The sequence below is a fragment of the Triticum dicoccoides genome, chromosome 5A (genome assembly GCF_002162155.2).
Source record: "Triticum dicoccoides isolate Atlit2015 ecotype Zavitan chromosome 5A, WEW_v2.0, whole genome shotgun sequence".
NCBI lineage: Eukaryota > Viridiplantae > Streptophyta > Magnoliopsida > Poales > Poaceae > Triticum > Triticum dicoccoides.
Window position 1 is genome coordinate 667,998,407 of NC_041388.1, and position 13,975 is coordinate 668,012,381.

General features: G+C 46.7%; 1 protein-coding gene and 1 non-coding gene across 2 annotated transcripts; one reads left to right on the forward strand and one right to left on the reverse strand.

The window, feature by feature from the left end:
* Window positions 1–6,939: 6,939 nt before the first annotated feature.
* On the reverse strand, window positions 6,940–11,270 carry LOC119303954 (PIN2/TERF1-interacting telomerase inhibitor 1-like). The gene is made up of 11 exons (XM_037581113.1): window positions 11,095–11,270; window positions 10,470–10,554; window positions 10,271–10,350; window positions 10,127–10,148; window positions 9,949–10,042; window positions 9,813–9,879; window positions 9,583–9,673; window positions 8,918–9,075; window positions 7,774–8,052; window positions 7,572–7,685; window positions 6,940–7,412 (listed from the first exon to the last, which is right to left on the reverse strand). The coding sequence occupies exons 1-11, from the start codon at window positions 11,170–11,172 to the stop codon at window positions 7,356–7,358; spliced, it is 1,125 nt and encodes a 374-aa protein (XP_037437010.1). The 5' UTR covers window positions 11,173–11,270; the 3' UTR covers window positions 6,940–7,355.
* A 251-nt stretch (window positions 11,271–11,521) lies between these two features.
* TRNAH-GUG lies at window positions 11,522–11,593 on the forward strand. The gene has a single exon. It is a non-coding gene; the product is annotated as a tRNA-His (tRNA).
* Window positions 11,594–13,975: the final 2,382 nt, after the last annotated feature.

Below are 13,975 nucleotides of genomic sequence, written 5' to 3' on the forward strand. Positions count from 1 at the left end.
CTATGTCTTCAGATCTTCAAAAGCAGAGTTCGCAGCATCGCTCCAAACAAAATCATCTGTTTTCTTCATCATCTGATACAGAGGCATTGCCTTCTCCCCTAACTGGCTTATGAACCGGCTCAAATCGGCAACACGGCCCGCCGGTCATTGAACGTCATTGATGCATGTTGGTTTGGCTAGGGATGTAATTGCCTTGATTTTCTCCGGGTTAGACTAAATACCTCGGTTAGACACCAAAAAACCCAAGAGCTTGCCGGCTGGGACTCCAAAAACACACTTGGCCGGGTTAAGCATCATTTTGTATACCTGGAGATTATCGAAAGTCTCTTTCAGATCTGTGACCAAGGTTTCCTCCTATTTTACCACTATATCATCCACATAAGCATGAACATTACGCCCAATTTGATCGTGAAGACAATTCTGCACACACTGTTGGTAAGTCGCCTGGGCGCTCTTAAGACCAAAAGGCATAGACACATAGCAGAAAGCTCCAAAAGGAGTGATAAAAGCCGTCTTCTCCTGATCCTTGACTGCCATCTTGATCTGATGATAACCAGAATAAGCATCCAAGAAACTCAAACGTGCGCAACCCGCCGTAGTATCAATGATCTGATCAATACGGGGGAGGGCAAAAGGATCAGCCAGACAAGCCTTGTTCAGATCGGTGTAATCCACACACATACGCCACGTGCCATTCTTTTTTAGTACAAGCACCGGGTTGGCTAACCACTCCGGGTGAAAGACTTCTACAATGAACCCAGCTGCCAAAAGCCGGGCCACCTCTTCTCCAATGGCCTTGCGCCTTTCTTCATTGAACCGTCGGAGAAACTGCCTGACAGGTTTAAACTTTGGATCAATATTGAGAGTGTGTTCAGCGAGTTCCCTCGGGACACCCGGCATGTCTGAAGGTTTCCATGCGAAGATGTCCCAGTTCTCACGGATGAACTCGATGAGCGCGCTTTCCTATTTTGGATCCAAGTTTGCATTGATGATGAACTTCTTGGATGAGTCGCCAGGCACAAAGTCAACCATCTTGGTGTCATCAGCTGATTTGAACTTCAACACCGGCTCATGCTCTGTTGTTGGTTTCTTTAGTGATGTCATGTCTTCCGGGTCAACATGCTCTTTGTAAAACTTTAACTCCTCTGTTGCACAGACAGATTCAGCATAGGCAGCATCACATTCTTCACACTCCAAAGCTATTTTCCGGCTCCTATGTATTGTAATGGTGCCCTTATAACCCGACATCTTAAGCTGCAAATACACATAACATGGCCGAGCCATGAATTTGGCATAAGCCGGCCGTCCAAACAGAGCATGATACGGGCTTTTGATCTTAACCACCTCAAAGGTTAATTTTTCTGCTCTGGAGTCATACTCATCCCCAAAGGCTACGTCTAGTTCAATCTTACCCACTGGGTATGCCGAGTTGCCAGGAACCACACCGTGAAAAACAGTGTTGGATTGTTTAAGACTCTTATCAGTCAATCCCATCCGGTGGAACGTCTCGTAGTAGAGGATGTCGATGTTGTTGCCTCCATCCATGAGTACCTTAGTGAATTTGTATCCACCAACCTAAGGTGCCACTACCAAAGCCAAGTGACCCGGATTATCGACCCGGGGTGGATGATCCTCTCTGCTCCACACAATAGGCTGCTCTGACCAACGTAAGTAACGTGGAATCGCCGGCTCAACGGCATTGACGGCCCTCTTGTGAAGCTTCTGGTCTCTCTTACATAAGCTAGTGGTGAATACATGGTATTACCCACTATTCAGCTGCTTCGGGTTGCTCTGATATCCAGACTGCTGCTGCTGATTACCTTGGCCGGTTTGCGGATTATACCCTCCTTGGTTACCGGGATGGCCCTGGCCGTGGAATCCTCCTCCACCTGAGCCGGCACCTGGGCCTTGGAAACCGCCTCCACCTGAGCCGCCACCTGGGCCGTGACCTCCATCAAACGCGTTTGAATTTTTAAACGCCTTCATGATCGTACAATCTTTCCACAGGTGGGTGGCTGGCTTCTCCCGGGTGCCGTCCTTTGGACAAGGCTCATTCAATAATTGCTCAAGGGTGGGACCTGACCCGCCTGACCGAGGGGGCTGTCTGCCCTTGCGCCGTTGATTTCTGCCCTGTGCATTGGTGTTAGCAACAAACTCATCAGCCTTACGTTTATTACCTCCTTGATTCGCTGGGTTATGCTGATGACCCTTGTCGTTGCCGTTCTTCTTTCCCTTTGTTGCCTTTTCTTCGTCAGACAGCGGGTCCTTGGTAGTATCAGAATCAGCATACTTGACAAGAGCCGCCATCAACATTCCCATGTCATTACAGTCACGCTTGAGCCGCCCCAGCTTCTGCTTCAGAGGTTCGAAACGGCAATTTTTCTCCAACATTAAGACTGCTGAGCCGGCATCCATTTTATCAGATGAATGTATTATCTCCTTGGCCCGGCGCACCCAATGGGTTGTGGATTCACCATCCTCTTGCTTGCAATTGGTCAGGTCCACAATCGACATAGGTTTCTTACACGTGTCTTTGAAGTTCTGGATGAACTGGGCCTTCAACTCCGCCCATAAGCCGATAGAATTGGGTGGCAATCCTTTCAACCAAGTACGAGCTGTTCCATCCAACATCATAGTGAAATACTTGGCCATTGCTGCGTCGCTGACCTCCAACAACTCCATAGCCATCTCATAACTCTCAATCCAAGCCCCGGGTTGTAAGTCAGCCGTGTAATTAGGCACCTTACGAGGCCCCTTAAAATCCTTTGGCAAACGCTCATTACGTATGGCCGGTACCAAGCAAGGAACACCTCCGGTTCTTGTGGCCACTCCTGCGTCGGCCGAGGTTGCTGGATAAGCCAGAAAAGTTTGATGAGCCGCATGCTCTGCTGCCATTTGAACTGCTCGTTCTGCCTCTTGTCGAATCCTCTCCTGATCCGCCAAGTTAAGGGCTCCAGCCCGCACCGGCTCATGCTTGTACGGCCGGTTGTGGCGTTGAGCATTGTTTGACATGTCCGCGGATTCCATATGCCTACTGTAACTCAGGCTCCGGCTTGGACGAGGAGTTGAAAGGATCCTGCCTCGACTGTAGAAGTAGGCATCCTGCTGTGCCAGAGCTGTTTGAAGAAGTTCTCTTACCCTCCGTGTTTCAACCGCCGCCGGTGAGTCACCTTCCATCGGAAGAGCCGCCAGACGAGGTGATGCTGCGATGAGGTTTTCCAAGGGGTTGGAGAAGTGACCCGGCGGCGTTGGGACGTAACGAGGCAGAGCAGTAATTATACGAGGTGGATCCATGGCACGAGGTTGGACCGGCTCGCCGGGTGTTGTAACCCGGGGTGCCTCCGGCGGGTTACTTCCCCCGGCTCTGGGTGTATGAAAAAGATTCCTAGGATCGAGCGTGAGAGGCAGACGTGATTGAGTTTTCTGATGCCTCCTCCTCATGACCTCGTTCGATGCGTTCAGATCCACCGAGAGCCGGAAGGTCTCCGCTTGAAGCTGTTGAGCACGAACGTCCAAAGCTGCCCGCTCTGCCGCCATCCTGACTTCCTCTGTGGCTAGATTTTCCTTAGCTTGCACCATCTCTTCACGTACACGTGCCACCTCTGCGTCATGCTGGGCCTTATCCGCCGGCTCTACCACGGCAGTCAACAGAGTCGTCAGTTTATCCATGAGGTCCATCAAGATCTGAGCCGGAGGGCGCGCGGGGTCTCCTGACCCGGCTGTGGCCGACCCGGTAGTTGTTGTCGCCGCTGCTGCTGTAGAGTTCTGCCCGGGCTGTGTTCCTGCCATGAAGACTCCGGCCCAATTCAGCGGCTCAAGGGGGTCTGGAATACTGCTGCCATTGGAACAGCCCCCGAGCATGCCGTCCTGCAGCTGGTACAAAGAGTCCGTCTCGCCCGTTGATGTTGCAGTGTCAGAATAGACGGCCGTCTCACCGCCCTCCACCGATCCTTCAGAGTATTCACTGCTGTGGACGCATCCTACGAAGGCATGCTTCACGGCAGATTGAACACGGGCGGTCCTCGCGCGCTGAGCCGTTTCGATGAGGTTGGTGTGGACGTCCGGCTCAGGACCTGACTCGCCGATCCGGCCGATGAAGACGTGAATTCCGCCGAAGGGGACCCGGTACCCGTACTCAATTGAGCCGGCCTTGGGGCCCCAGCCTTCGTCGTCGATGTAGAGCTTGTCGGGACGATCTTGGTCATCCGGCCCACAGCGTATCCCTTGAGCCCTTCGAAGCTTCCCTTCAAGAACTCAAATCCACCGTGCGCTGGCCCCACAGTGGGCGCCAACTGTCGTGGAATTGTCGCGGCAGATGTCCTAGAGCAAGGACTTAGTCGTAGGGCCATCACACTAGGAAGCTTAAAGGGGTTAATCGGGACAAAGGATACGAGAGGGTTTTATAGTAGTTCGGCCCCTTATGATGAAGGTAAAAGCCTACGTCTAGTTGGGATTGGTATTGCTGGGGTTTCGATCACCAAGAGGCTCAACTCGCCGGCTTGGTTATCGATTTGTTGTTTCTTGTCCTAAGCCGCCACTGGGTCGTCCCCTTATATACATGGGTTGACGCCTGGTGGCATACAGAGTCCCGGCCGGCTCATAATCGTGTCCGGCTCGGTGACTTCCTTTACATGCCTTTCTTTACAAGCCTTTCCTTACATACGGCGGTTTACAATATCGGGCCTTAAGCCGCCTCCAGGCCTTTGGGCCTTCTATAAGGTTTAATAAACAATCGTCTTGAATGTTTACTGGGCTTCTAGCATAACCCGCCATTGGGGCTGACCCGGCCCCTCCTGGGCGGGTCATGTCTGATAATAATATCCCCCACAAATTCTCCTGCTCTACAGTACCACATGCTTTATCAATAATTTCGTCAAGCCCTAATAGACGCCAACCCTTTGAAGCTCTCCTGCATCTAAAGAGGAGGTGTGTGACATCTTTCACTCCTATGTTATACACCGGGCATCAGCGGCGGAGCTAGCAAGGGATTACTGAGGGGCAAATAGTATTTCTATTAATTTGTGTCATCCAAAACAGTGTTTCTTCACAAAATATCCAGGGGCTTGGGGTGGGGGTGGGGGATGGCCCTGCAGCTCAACAGATAGCTCCGCCGGTGCCGGCCATTGTCCTAAGACATTGATATGCTGAATTGCCAAGTTAACACGGCAGGGCCCTGCAGCTCAACACATAGCTCCGCCAGTGCCGGGCATTGTCCTAAGGCCTTGGTATGCTGAATTATCAAGTTAACACGGTAGGGAAGAGTCCATCTAAGTGTTCCCCAAAGGAAAACTAAACTTTGGCAGGGCACTGTAATTTCCAGATTTTGTCTTAAATTCCATTGGGACCCATAGACTCCAATCCAGTAGTACGCCTCAATTTTCCACTGTGTTGATGATTCCACTCGACGTGATACGCTGAGCGGACAGAGGACACATCATTTTTGTTAAAACTCCATGCAAAATCAATGAAGCCAGCAAAACCGGATCTTTCAAAAAAAAATATGCGGTAAGTGGAATAGCCATAACGTATTGAACATCCACAGGCGAAAATGTCTCATTCACTAACTCCTCGTACCATTGCCCTGTTACAGGGTCGATAAGGTCGCATACTTTTGAGATGATATCATACCCACGGGAGGTGGGGGTGGGGGCGGGTCCGGGCCGCTATACTTGGCACCCATGCATCAGACCAGATGTTTATTCTCACCATTACCCACCCTCGAGATGTGTCCACGCTTTAGTGTATTTACCCATGCTATTATCTGGGTGACTGCCTAATAGATCATGTCATTTGAATTGGTCTTGATATTAGGTGTTACATTATGTTTATGTTATGTAAAGCATCCCTGCTATTTATGTATTGTATTAAGTGGTCAGTAGTTTGTTCCTCCGTTGCAGTCGTACCATGAATTACTTATATTAGTAGTGTAAATCCAAGTGATCACTTTGTCTTCGGAACCGGATCCTCTCTAACATTGAGAAGGGAAGTTAGAGAAGCTACAATACTCTAACTTTCCTTCTTTCTATTCATATGGTTGAGCCTAAAACAACTTAAATTAATTTGCAAATTGATGATCTAGTGTGTACATTTATAGTAATTACACACAAATAAGTTGATGGTGAAATAAAATTAATTTTAAATTATTTATATCTACAGTAAATATCAATAGTAAATAACCTGCTAATACCTACTAACCTTCTCTAACTTCCCTTCTTCATTTTACACTAGGTTAGGACTCTAGCATTGTGAATTTCCTTCTCTATGTTAGAGGATACGATTCCTTTGCCTTCATGCCTTTGCACTTTGTACACCAACGAGAAGTCATCTCTATGTAAGGGCCTCTTCGATTCACAAGATTCTCAAAATGCAAGAATAAGAAAAACACGAGAATTGAGTGTCATGTCCTTTTGTACCCTATAAAATCTATAGCACAGGAAAAATAAAGGAATTCAACAAAGAGGTTTGAGTGGATGTAAGTTTCCAACGAAATGAATACCATGGAAAAACTTGTAAGGATTTCAATCCTGTGAATCAAACGACTATCCTAGGAAAAAAATTCTAAGGATCCAAATCCTTCAAAAATCAAACGAAATTCCTTTGTATCAAAGGAGCCCTAAAGGCTAGATGTGGAGATCAATGATTTCACAATGCACAAACATGATTGATTCGAAATGCAATTCACTCAAGCCTGAAGACTCAGACAGCACAATGAAAACACGCAAGAAGATTCAACTATTTGCAGAAAAATGAGGTGTATCAAGGTTCAACAAGGTTTAGAACTCTATGCTTTGTCAGATTTAACTGAACAAATATCCCCATGACTGCCTGCAGATTGTTGGTTAAATTAACACCGATGCTGAGCTGGGGAAAAAATAGTTGATGAACATATGCATGTGGAAACTTATGGAGCAAAGTTTGTTTGGAGACTTGTATGAGATGCTGAGCAGGGGGAAAAATAGTTGATGATCATATGCATGTGGAAACTTATGGAGCAAAGTGAGTTTGGAGACTTATATGAGCGAGTTCTAAACCCGAGACAGCCAATGCACAATAGGCATAACCATCCTCTAAATACAAGTCTACACCCAACAAAAAAAAATTACAAACACCTATAGATGCATCAGCTACATGGATATTACGATACAGATGACTCAGCACACACTTCCAAATTTCCAGCAGCTGGCAAGATTTGCAAAATTTTGGCCCCCGTCCCAGGCCTATGACTCCTTACATCTATACCGTGCCACTTGGTGCACAGCCTGTATGTATACTCGTCCGAAGCAACAATCGACAAATATATGACTGCAGGAGCCACACGCAAAATCATATTGTCTCCCGTAGGCTTCGTATTTGCTTCATGATACAAGATGAACCCTTTTGCCCTCCAGATTGAATTTCTTGCTTCCCTGGAGCTGGAAAATTCAACAAGAAAAGTGAATCAGATGTAAGCAATGGCAACAAAAGCTTAGATGAGAATAGCGGTACTTCCAAATGGATTTGCATGAGCATGACAAGCTTAATCTACATGTATCAATAGGGCCTGCCAAACAACAATGTGAAGCGTTATATACCTTCCTCTTCAAGAATGAAAGAGCTTCACGTCTACAGGAGAAGTCGGACAAAATAGTTGAGTGTTCTTCAACAGCTTCCTTGAGCTCCTTCAATTTCATGGACTGAGATGGAGCCTGCAAAGAGTAACAAATAATGAACATCATGTGTTCAACAGCTTCTATAAGCTTCAGTGCCTCACACAAAGAAGAAATGAGATTCTACCTGACGAAGAATTTTTTTGCAAAGCTTCTTGAACTTGGTTTTAGGTTTAGCATCCACGCAAACTTCTTTTACGGTTTTCACATGTACTTCATTTACTTTAGCATCACTGGCAGATCCTTCCTCGTCTTCATCTTCTTCCACTTCTGATAATTCAGACTGGGTTGAGTTTTCCTCGTCACTATCACCAAGAGAGGTTTTGTTCCCCTTCCAACGCTGGCCACCAACTTTCATCGGCAGGTCCTTGATGCCAAGACCCTGCTTTCCAGATGTAGCTTTGTCCTGCAGAGAGATCGTTTGTAAATAATGGATATATTGGGAATTGAGGTACAAATGCTGATTTGCTTATTAACGGTGGGCTACACCCGCTTGTTATATACCACAGGTCATGCTTTGAGAATCGGTTATTATGTGTCTGTACTATGCATCATTATAAAGCATGTGATACACTATTCATATGTTGCTTCTACAAATATATTTCACTGTATGTTAGGTAGGCATGCAAATTTGGAACCTTGAGGGTACCCTCGGACCCTCTTTAGTTCAACAAAATGAGCTCAATTTTCAGAATTCACTTCATTTCTGAAACTTTAGTTCATTTGGTTGCAGTAAGTAGGGTCGGAGGGTACCCTAAAGGCTCCAAATTTGCATCCCTAATGTTAGGCGTTGAAAATGAAATTAATGATTGAGTGGCAGTGGAATCTAGGCCTCATTGACCTTTGTTTTGGACATTTAGACAATGTAGGGTTGACTTTCTTAAGGTGTAAAATGAAATGTCATAAAATGAAGATGACGACTACGTGAATCTTAATGCATGAACCACCATTACACGTAGGGTGGTATAGCACACCAGGGGCAGCCAGGGAATTATATCAGTTTGTATGACATTAGATCAGACAAATTGCGTAACCATGCGAAATTTCATTCACAGAAATTCAATGCTTCAAGTGAGAATGTATGGACGTAATCTCAGCCAAATGAAATTAATTGGCAAACAAGGTACTTAGATGCAGCTGACAAGCTTCCAGAATCATCAGCATTGACAAGATACCAACAAGGGACGGTACTTAACCTATCAAGGTCAATTTTAGAAATAACAGAGCTGACAGTAAGACATCAGGGAACCTTATGGGTTGTGCATACTAACCTGAACAAGGTTGTACAGATTTTCTTGATCATCTTCCCCAAACATCTGACGGACATTAGAATTATCTTTTTTATTCTTGCGAGATTTTGCTCCTAAAAAGCCTCCTGATACATATCCAAACTTGTGCCCCCACCAGTTCACATCTTCAGCTTGGGATACTGAATCAACATTAAGTTGACACTGAAAGTTACTAAAACCTCAATGAAGTTCTTATAGCACATTTTCAGAACAGTTCAGCAATAAGAAATGAACAATAGCACACTAATTTAAATTCAACAAAAATGTGCTTTTTTGGTTAAGCAGCAGAATAGGACAGTCGTAGCACACAGACTTCCTTTCTAACCAAGTTCATCAACAGTATAATCAGCAAATCTCACAACAGTAAGCAGATAATTAACTTATATGCAGTGCACACACCAAACTAAAAAAATTGGAGTATTTTGCAGTTTTCTAAGTATAGCAGTAGAAACCTAACGACCAGACTTCTATATAATTAGAAAACATGCAAAATTATCGATAACCAGACCCAAACTAGCAAGCATTCTGGAATCTTTAGAGTTTAATCAAATGCACACCCTTTAATTATAGGGCGACAGCTAATGCAATATATTGCAATCATGTCCAGAAAAAAATAGTTAAAGGACATATGCAGATGAGCTGCCAACCTGCACCCTGGCCGATGGTGATATCAGGCTCTTCCATACATGATGGTTGAACTTCCTGATCCACCTCGCAATCATTTTCCTTCTTCCGAACCTGTTCCAACACAATGTTTCAATCTTACAAGATATTACAGGTTAACCACATGGTACACACTCTGAAGGAGGAAACAAATGTTCATTGACACTAAGTAGATTGCCTGACAGAATCAACATGCAAGAAAAGAATCACTCACAAGTATGCCTTCAAGATCAACTGCTGAATAACCCCTCACACTTTTCCCCCTCTCCCTTTTCTTATATCTGTAAGAAATAATGGTGTGATGACAAGAAAATATAAATCAAAGGATTGAAATTAGGGGCGAGACCAACCTTCCTTGAGGCCGGGTAACTTTAGCGACTTCATCTTTTGCAGGTTTATCTTTCTTGGGTGTACTGTCAGGTGAACTGCTTACATCCTCAATTTCTGTAGAAACAATTAACAACATTAAACAATAACTAACAAAATAGATTATAAAAATAGAACATACATGCAGACTTTTCATGCTACCTTTAGCAGGAGTAGTAGATTGCTGTCAGCGCAGAGAGGGGCCATTACCAAATGACAAAGAAAAACATAAAAGGACATGATCAGACACTTGAATCATTATTCATTGATACAAGCAGCAGAGAAAAGAATTGCTATACACCATACCACTTTCAGTTTCTTTAGTATATCATCGAACTGGGTGGTATCATACGCCCATTTGTTCTGAGGATTGTCCACACCAACACCTGCGTAGGAGAACAGACTCGGATTTCAGCGACCCCACCCATGGCCGATCAGACAAATATGCTTCTTTACTCAACAAATGCTTAAATCGGGCAGTATTTCTACAAAGAGCTAAGCATACCTAGTGTGTCCTGCTTTTGTTTCACTCTGACATGCCCCTTTATACCCTGCTTGTCTTTCCCGAGGCCTTCACCTTCTTCCCATCCCTACCACACAAGAAGAGAAAGACTAATCATGGAGAGATCAGTACAATAGACCATTTCTAAATCGAACACGCAGTCACCGTCAGTACAACTTGACAAACACCAATTTATCCATACCCCTCATACACGTTTGCTAAGAAAAACCTCGAAATTTTAGATAAATCATACTCTGTGTGCAGTTGCAGCACACCGAGATAGCATAAATTTTAGCTTCTCCCTATGAGTAGACACATTCGCTATATTTGCAACTTTGAATATAGCAATCCTAAAACAATATCTTAAGTTTCTATCTCCGTAACAATTAACGAAAGTTGCTAGCTACACGAACAGGCTGGCCAATAGCAACTCCTGGAAAGTTTAACTGTAAACAAGCCTGCATATATGCAACTCAAATGAATTACTGAATGCTAAGCGGCTCTATATAGTCTACCTTGCCAAGTCGAGGCCAGGCACACCAAACATTCATAATTTTTTTTCTACATTTTCTAATCGTAAATTTCCGCCGAGGAGGTGATCGCGTCAGGGACCGCGTAGCGTACGTACCATTTGCTTCATGAGGCGGAAGGCGGCGGACTGGCGCGCGACCCCGACGTAGCACGTGGGTGCCTCCGGCGCGGCCATGGCGCCTGGGCTGCGCTGCGCGGGTTCGTCGCCGCGTTCGCCGCCGCCGGTACGGTTGGATTGGGGGTGGAGTTGCCTGGGCGGAGCCGAGGAGAGAGAGGAAACCCTAAGAATGCGCGGTCGAGGGGGTTTTGAGCCGGTGTCTCTCGCCTGGAGATTCGCGCTCGGGGGTTGGTGGGGCTTGACCGTCGGCCCGTCGTCGGACGGGCCTCCTGGGCCTTGCTCCGTAACCCATTCAGACTGTCTTGGGCTGGGACCCGTACAGAAGGAGAAGTTTCTTATTTTGAAACGCGTGTTGGGGTGTACGTATTGTATACAAATAGGATGATTCCTTAGCCAGGACATCAAAGTGGCTGTAGTTTAGTGGTGAGAATTCCACGTTGTGGCCGTGGAGACCTGGGCTCGAATCCCAGCAGCCACACTTCACTTTTTATTTTTGTTTTTTGTGAAATTTGTGCGTCATGTTCAAGGTTGACTCATCTGCCTGTCTCCTTCAGATAACAGTGGTGTACATGGATGGGTTATCTTGTACGTCAACCTGTCTATCAGATGGGGCAATCACGCACATTCTCGGTCAGAACTCAAGACTTCTTACTCCAACTTGCAAAAAGAAAAGGAAAGAAGAAGAAATCAGACGTACTCCAGTGATCATTCACTGTCGCCAGCTACGCATTCTTTGACCGTGCATCCAGGCGGCTGGAATCTGCATGCAATTCGCATGCGCCGTCGGCAAATGGACTCCTACCCCAAATCACCGTGGTACATTCTTCCTTTTCTTTTTGCGCGGTCTCTTTCGCGACTCTGATCCATCCACGTATACATCAGCCATGACCGCAGCTTGCCGGTGCTGAGATATTATTTGCTGGCAGCCGGCGTTAGGTTAGGCAGAAAAGTGCTGCGTGACAGACCGGAAGGAGAAACGTGGCGACTCACTCTCCTCCTCTCCTCTCCTCTCCTCTCCAACAGTGACCCCCACGTACGTACCCGGGCTCACACGGAGCAGCAGCAGCAGATTAGGTGCCCAGTACGTGGAGCGCATGGGACGCACGGCGTGTCCAAATCGTCCAAAAGCTAGTCAATCAACCAATATATCCGAGCCCGCGCGTTACGTGCCTCCCTAGAATTAGGTAGTTATCGAGACCCCGCGTGGACGGACGTACGTGTCGCCGGCTCCGAGCAAACGCGGCGCACCGGCAGCCCCACCAGGGAGGGCACCATGGCGTCGGCCCCGTCGCCGTCGCCGTCGCCGTCGCGCACCATGGGATTTAATCGGAGCGATCCATCGCACATCACGTCACCCGCCACTATCTTCCACAACGGTGCTGCCGTGTGTGCACGCCGGTCAGCAGGTGTCTGGTGATTAAGATTTAAGAAGGAACAAACACAAGAGCTGGCCGTACGTGTGGCGTGACAAGCTACTCAGTGTTGCGATCGATGGTCGTTAATCCCACAAGATTAGCACGCATGCATGTCGTCGTTTTCATGCAAGTAGCTAAGCTAGCCCGCGAACGATCGATGAATAAAGCAGCAGTGTATGTGACCGCCTAAATAGGCAACAGCTGCGAGGATGGGAAGAAGCTGGCGAGTGTGGACTGGCCGGTGGCCTCGTCGTCGGCGAGTGGGGTAGTGGGGCGGCCACCAGCACCAAAACGATCGACCGCCGGGCAAACGCGTCCGAACCCGCCGTTTCGCCACGTACCACCGGCCGGCCTGTCCCGTCATCGATCACACTCCCTTCTGTCATTTTTATGTTGTACATTAGATCTAGATTTGTTTGTAGTCAAACCTCATAAAATTTGACCATCTTTATAGTAAAAATATCAACATCCACGCTACAAAATCAATATCATTAGATGCACCATGAATTTAATATCTCCGGATTCGGAACTCCGCGACTGGTTCGCCACATCCATTCGAGATTCCCCGACGGCCTTACGACGCGGCCTTGCAACCATCTTCATCCTCGCGGCTTGGAGGATCTGAAAGCACCGCAACGGATCGAGGAAGACAATAGAGCATGGGCTCGTGCCCGGGCCAAGGGACTTGGCCACTTCATTGGCGAGATTTAGGACAGCTTCGTAGGGCTGCGCATCCCTTGGCTTGTCTGCGCTTGTTTGTCTTGCTCACCTGGCTGTCGTGTTTGTGCTTCGAGCTCATGTCTGTAATTGCTACATTTAATTTCTTCTATCAATGCAATGATACACAAGTTTTTTACGTATTTACAAGGAAAAAATAATTTTTATATTGCATAAATTTGATATTGTAGATGTTAATATTTTTTTAATATAAATATGGTCAAATCTTATATACGAAATAAAAAAGAACCAAATGAAATAGGTAGACATTTGATCAGGTTCTTCCACGGGAAGAAAAGTTCTCTCGCTGATCCCAAGGAAAGTTCCCACTTTTCTTTCTTCTCTCAAAGAAAGAAGAGGCGATCTCGCCAAGCAGCCAGGAGAGTCTCCTCTGCCACCGTCCTTCGGTGGCTCCCCTCCGCCGATTACCTCGGTCATCGGTGCTAAGGGGGTCGTCGGATCCACGCATATCGATCGTTCTAGGCCCTAGTAGCTTAGTTTTCTAGTTGTCCATCGCCTTGGCTTCGGCTACCGTGTTGATGGTGTTGAATAAAGAATCTTCGTATTCTTCCCCAACGAGGCGATCGGCTCTGCGTTTGGGGATGGATTTGGAGACCAGTTTGTCCAAGCAAGGATGGCGTGACGACGACGGCATCCTCATGGTGGAGATGTGTTCTCAGCCTCCACTATTGCAAGGGCATTTACTCCAGCGCTGACGTGGAGCTTGG

What these genes read in the sequence shown, in the direction of transcription:
- LOC119303954 (XM_037581113.1), bottom strand. Translation starts at nt 11,172, where the DNA reads ATGGCCGCGCCGGAGGCACCCACGTGCTACGTCGGGGTCGCGCGCCAG. An exon ending in TCCGCCTCATGAAGCAAATG is followed by an intron (nt 10,555 to 11,094) that starts GTACGTACGCTA and finishes CTTGTGTGGTAG; the next exon opens with GGATGGGAAGAAGGTGAAGG. An exon ending in CACCATCGGCCAGGGTGCAG is followed by an intron (nt 9,076 to 9,582) that starts GTTGGCAGCTCA and finishes ATGTTGATTCAG; the next exon opens with TATCCCAAGCTGAAGATGTG.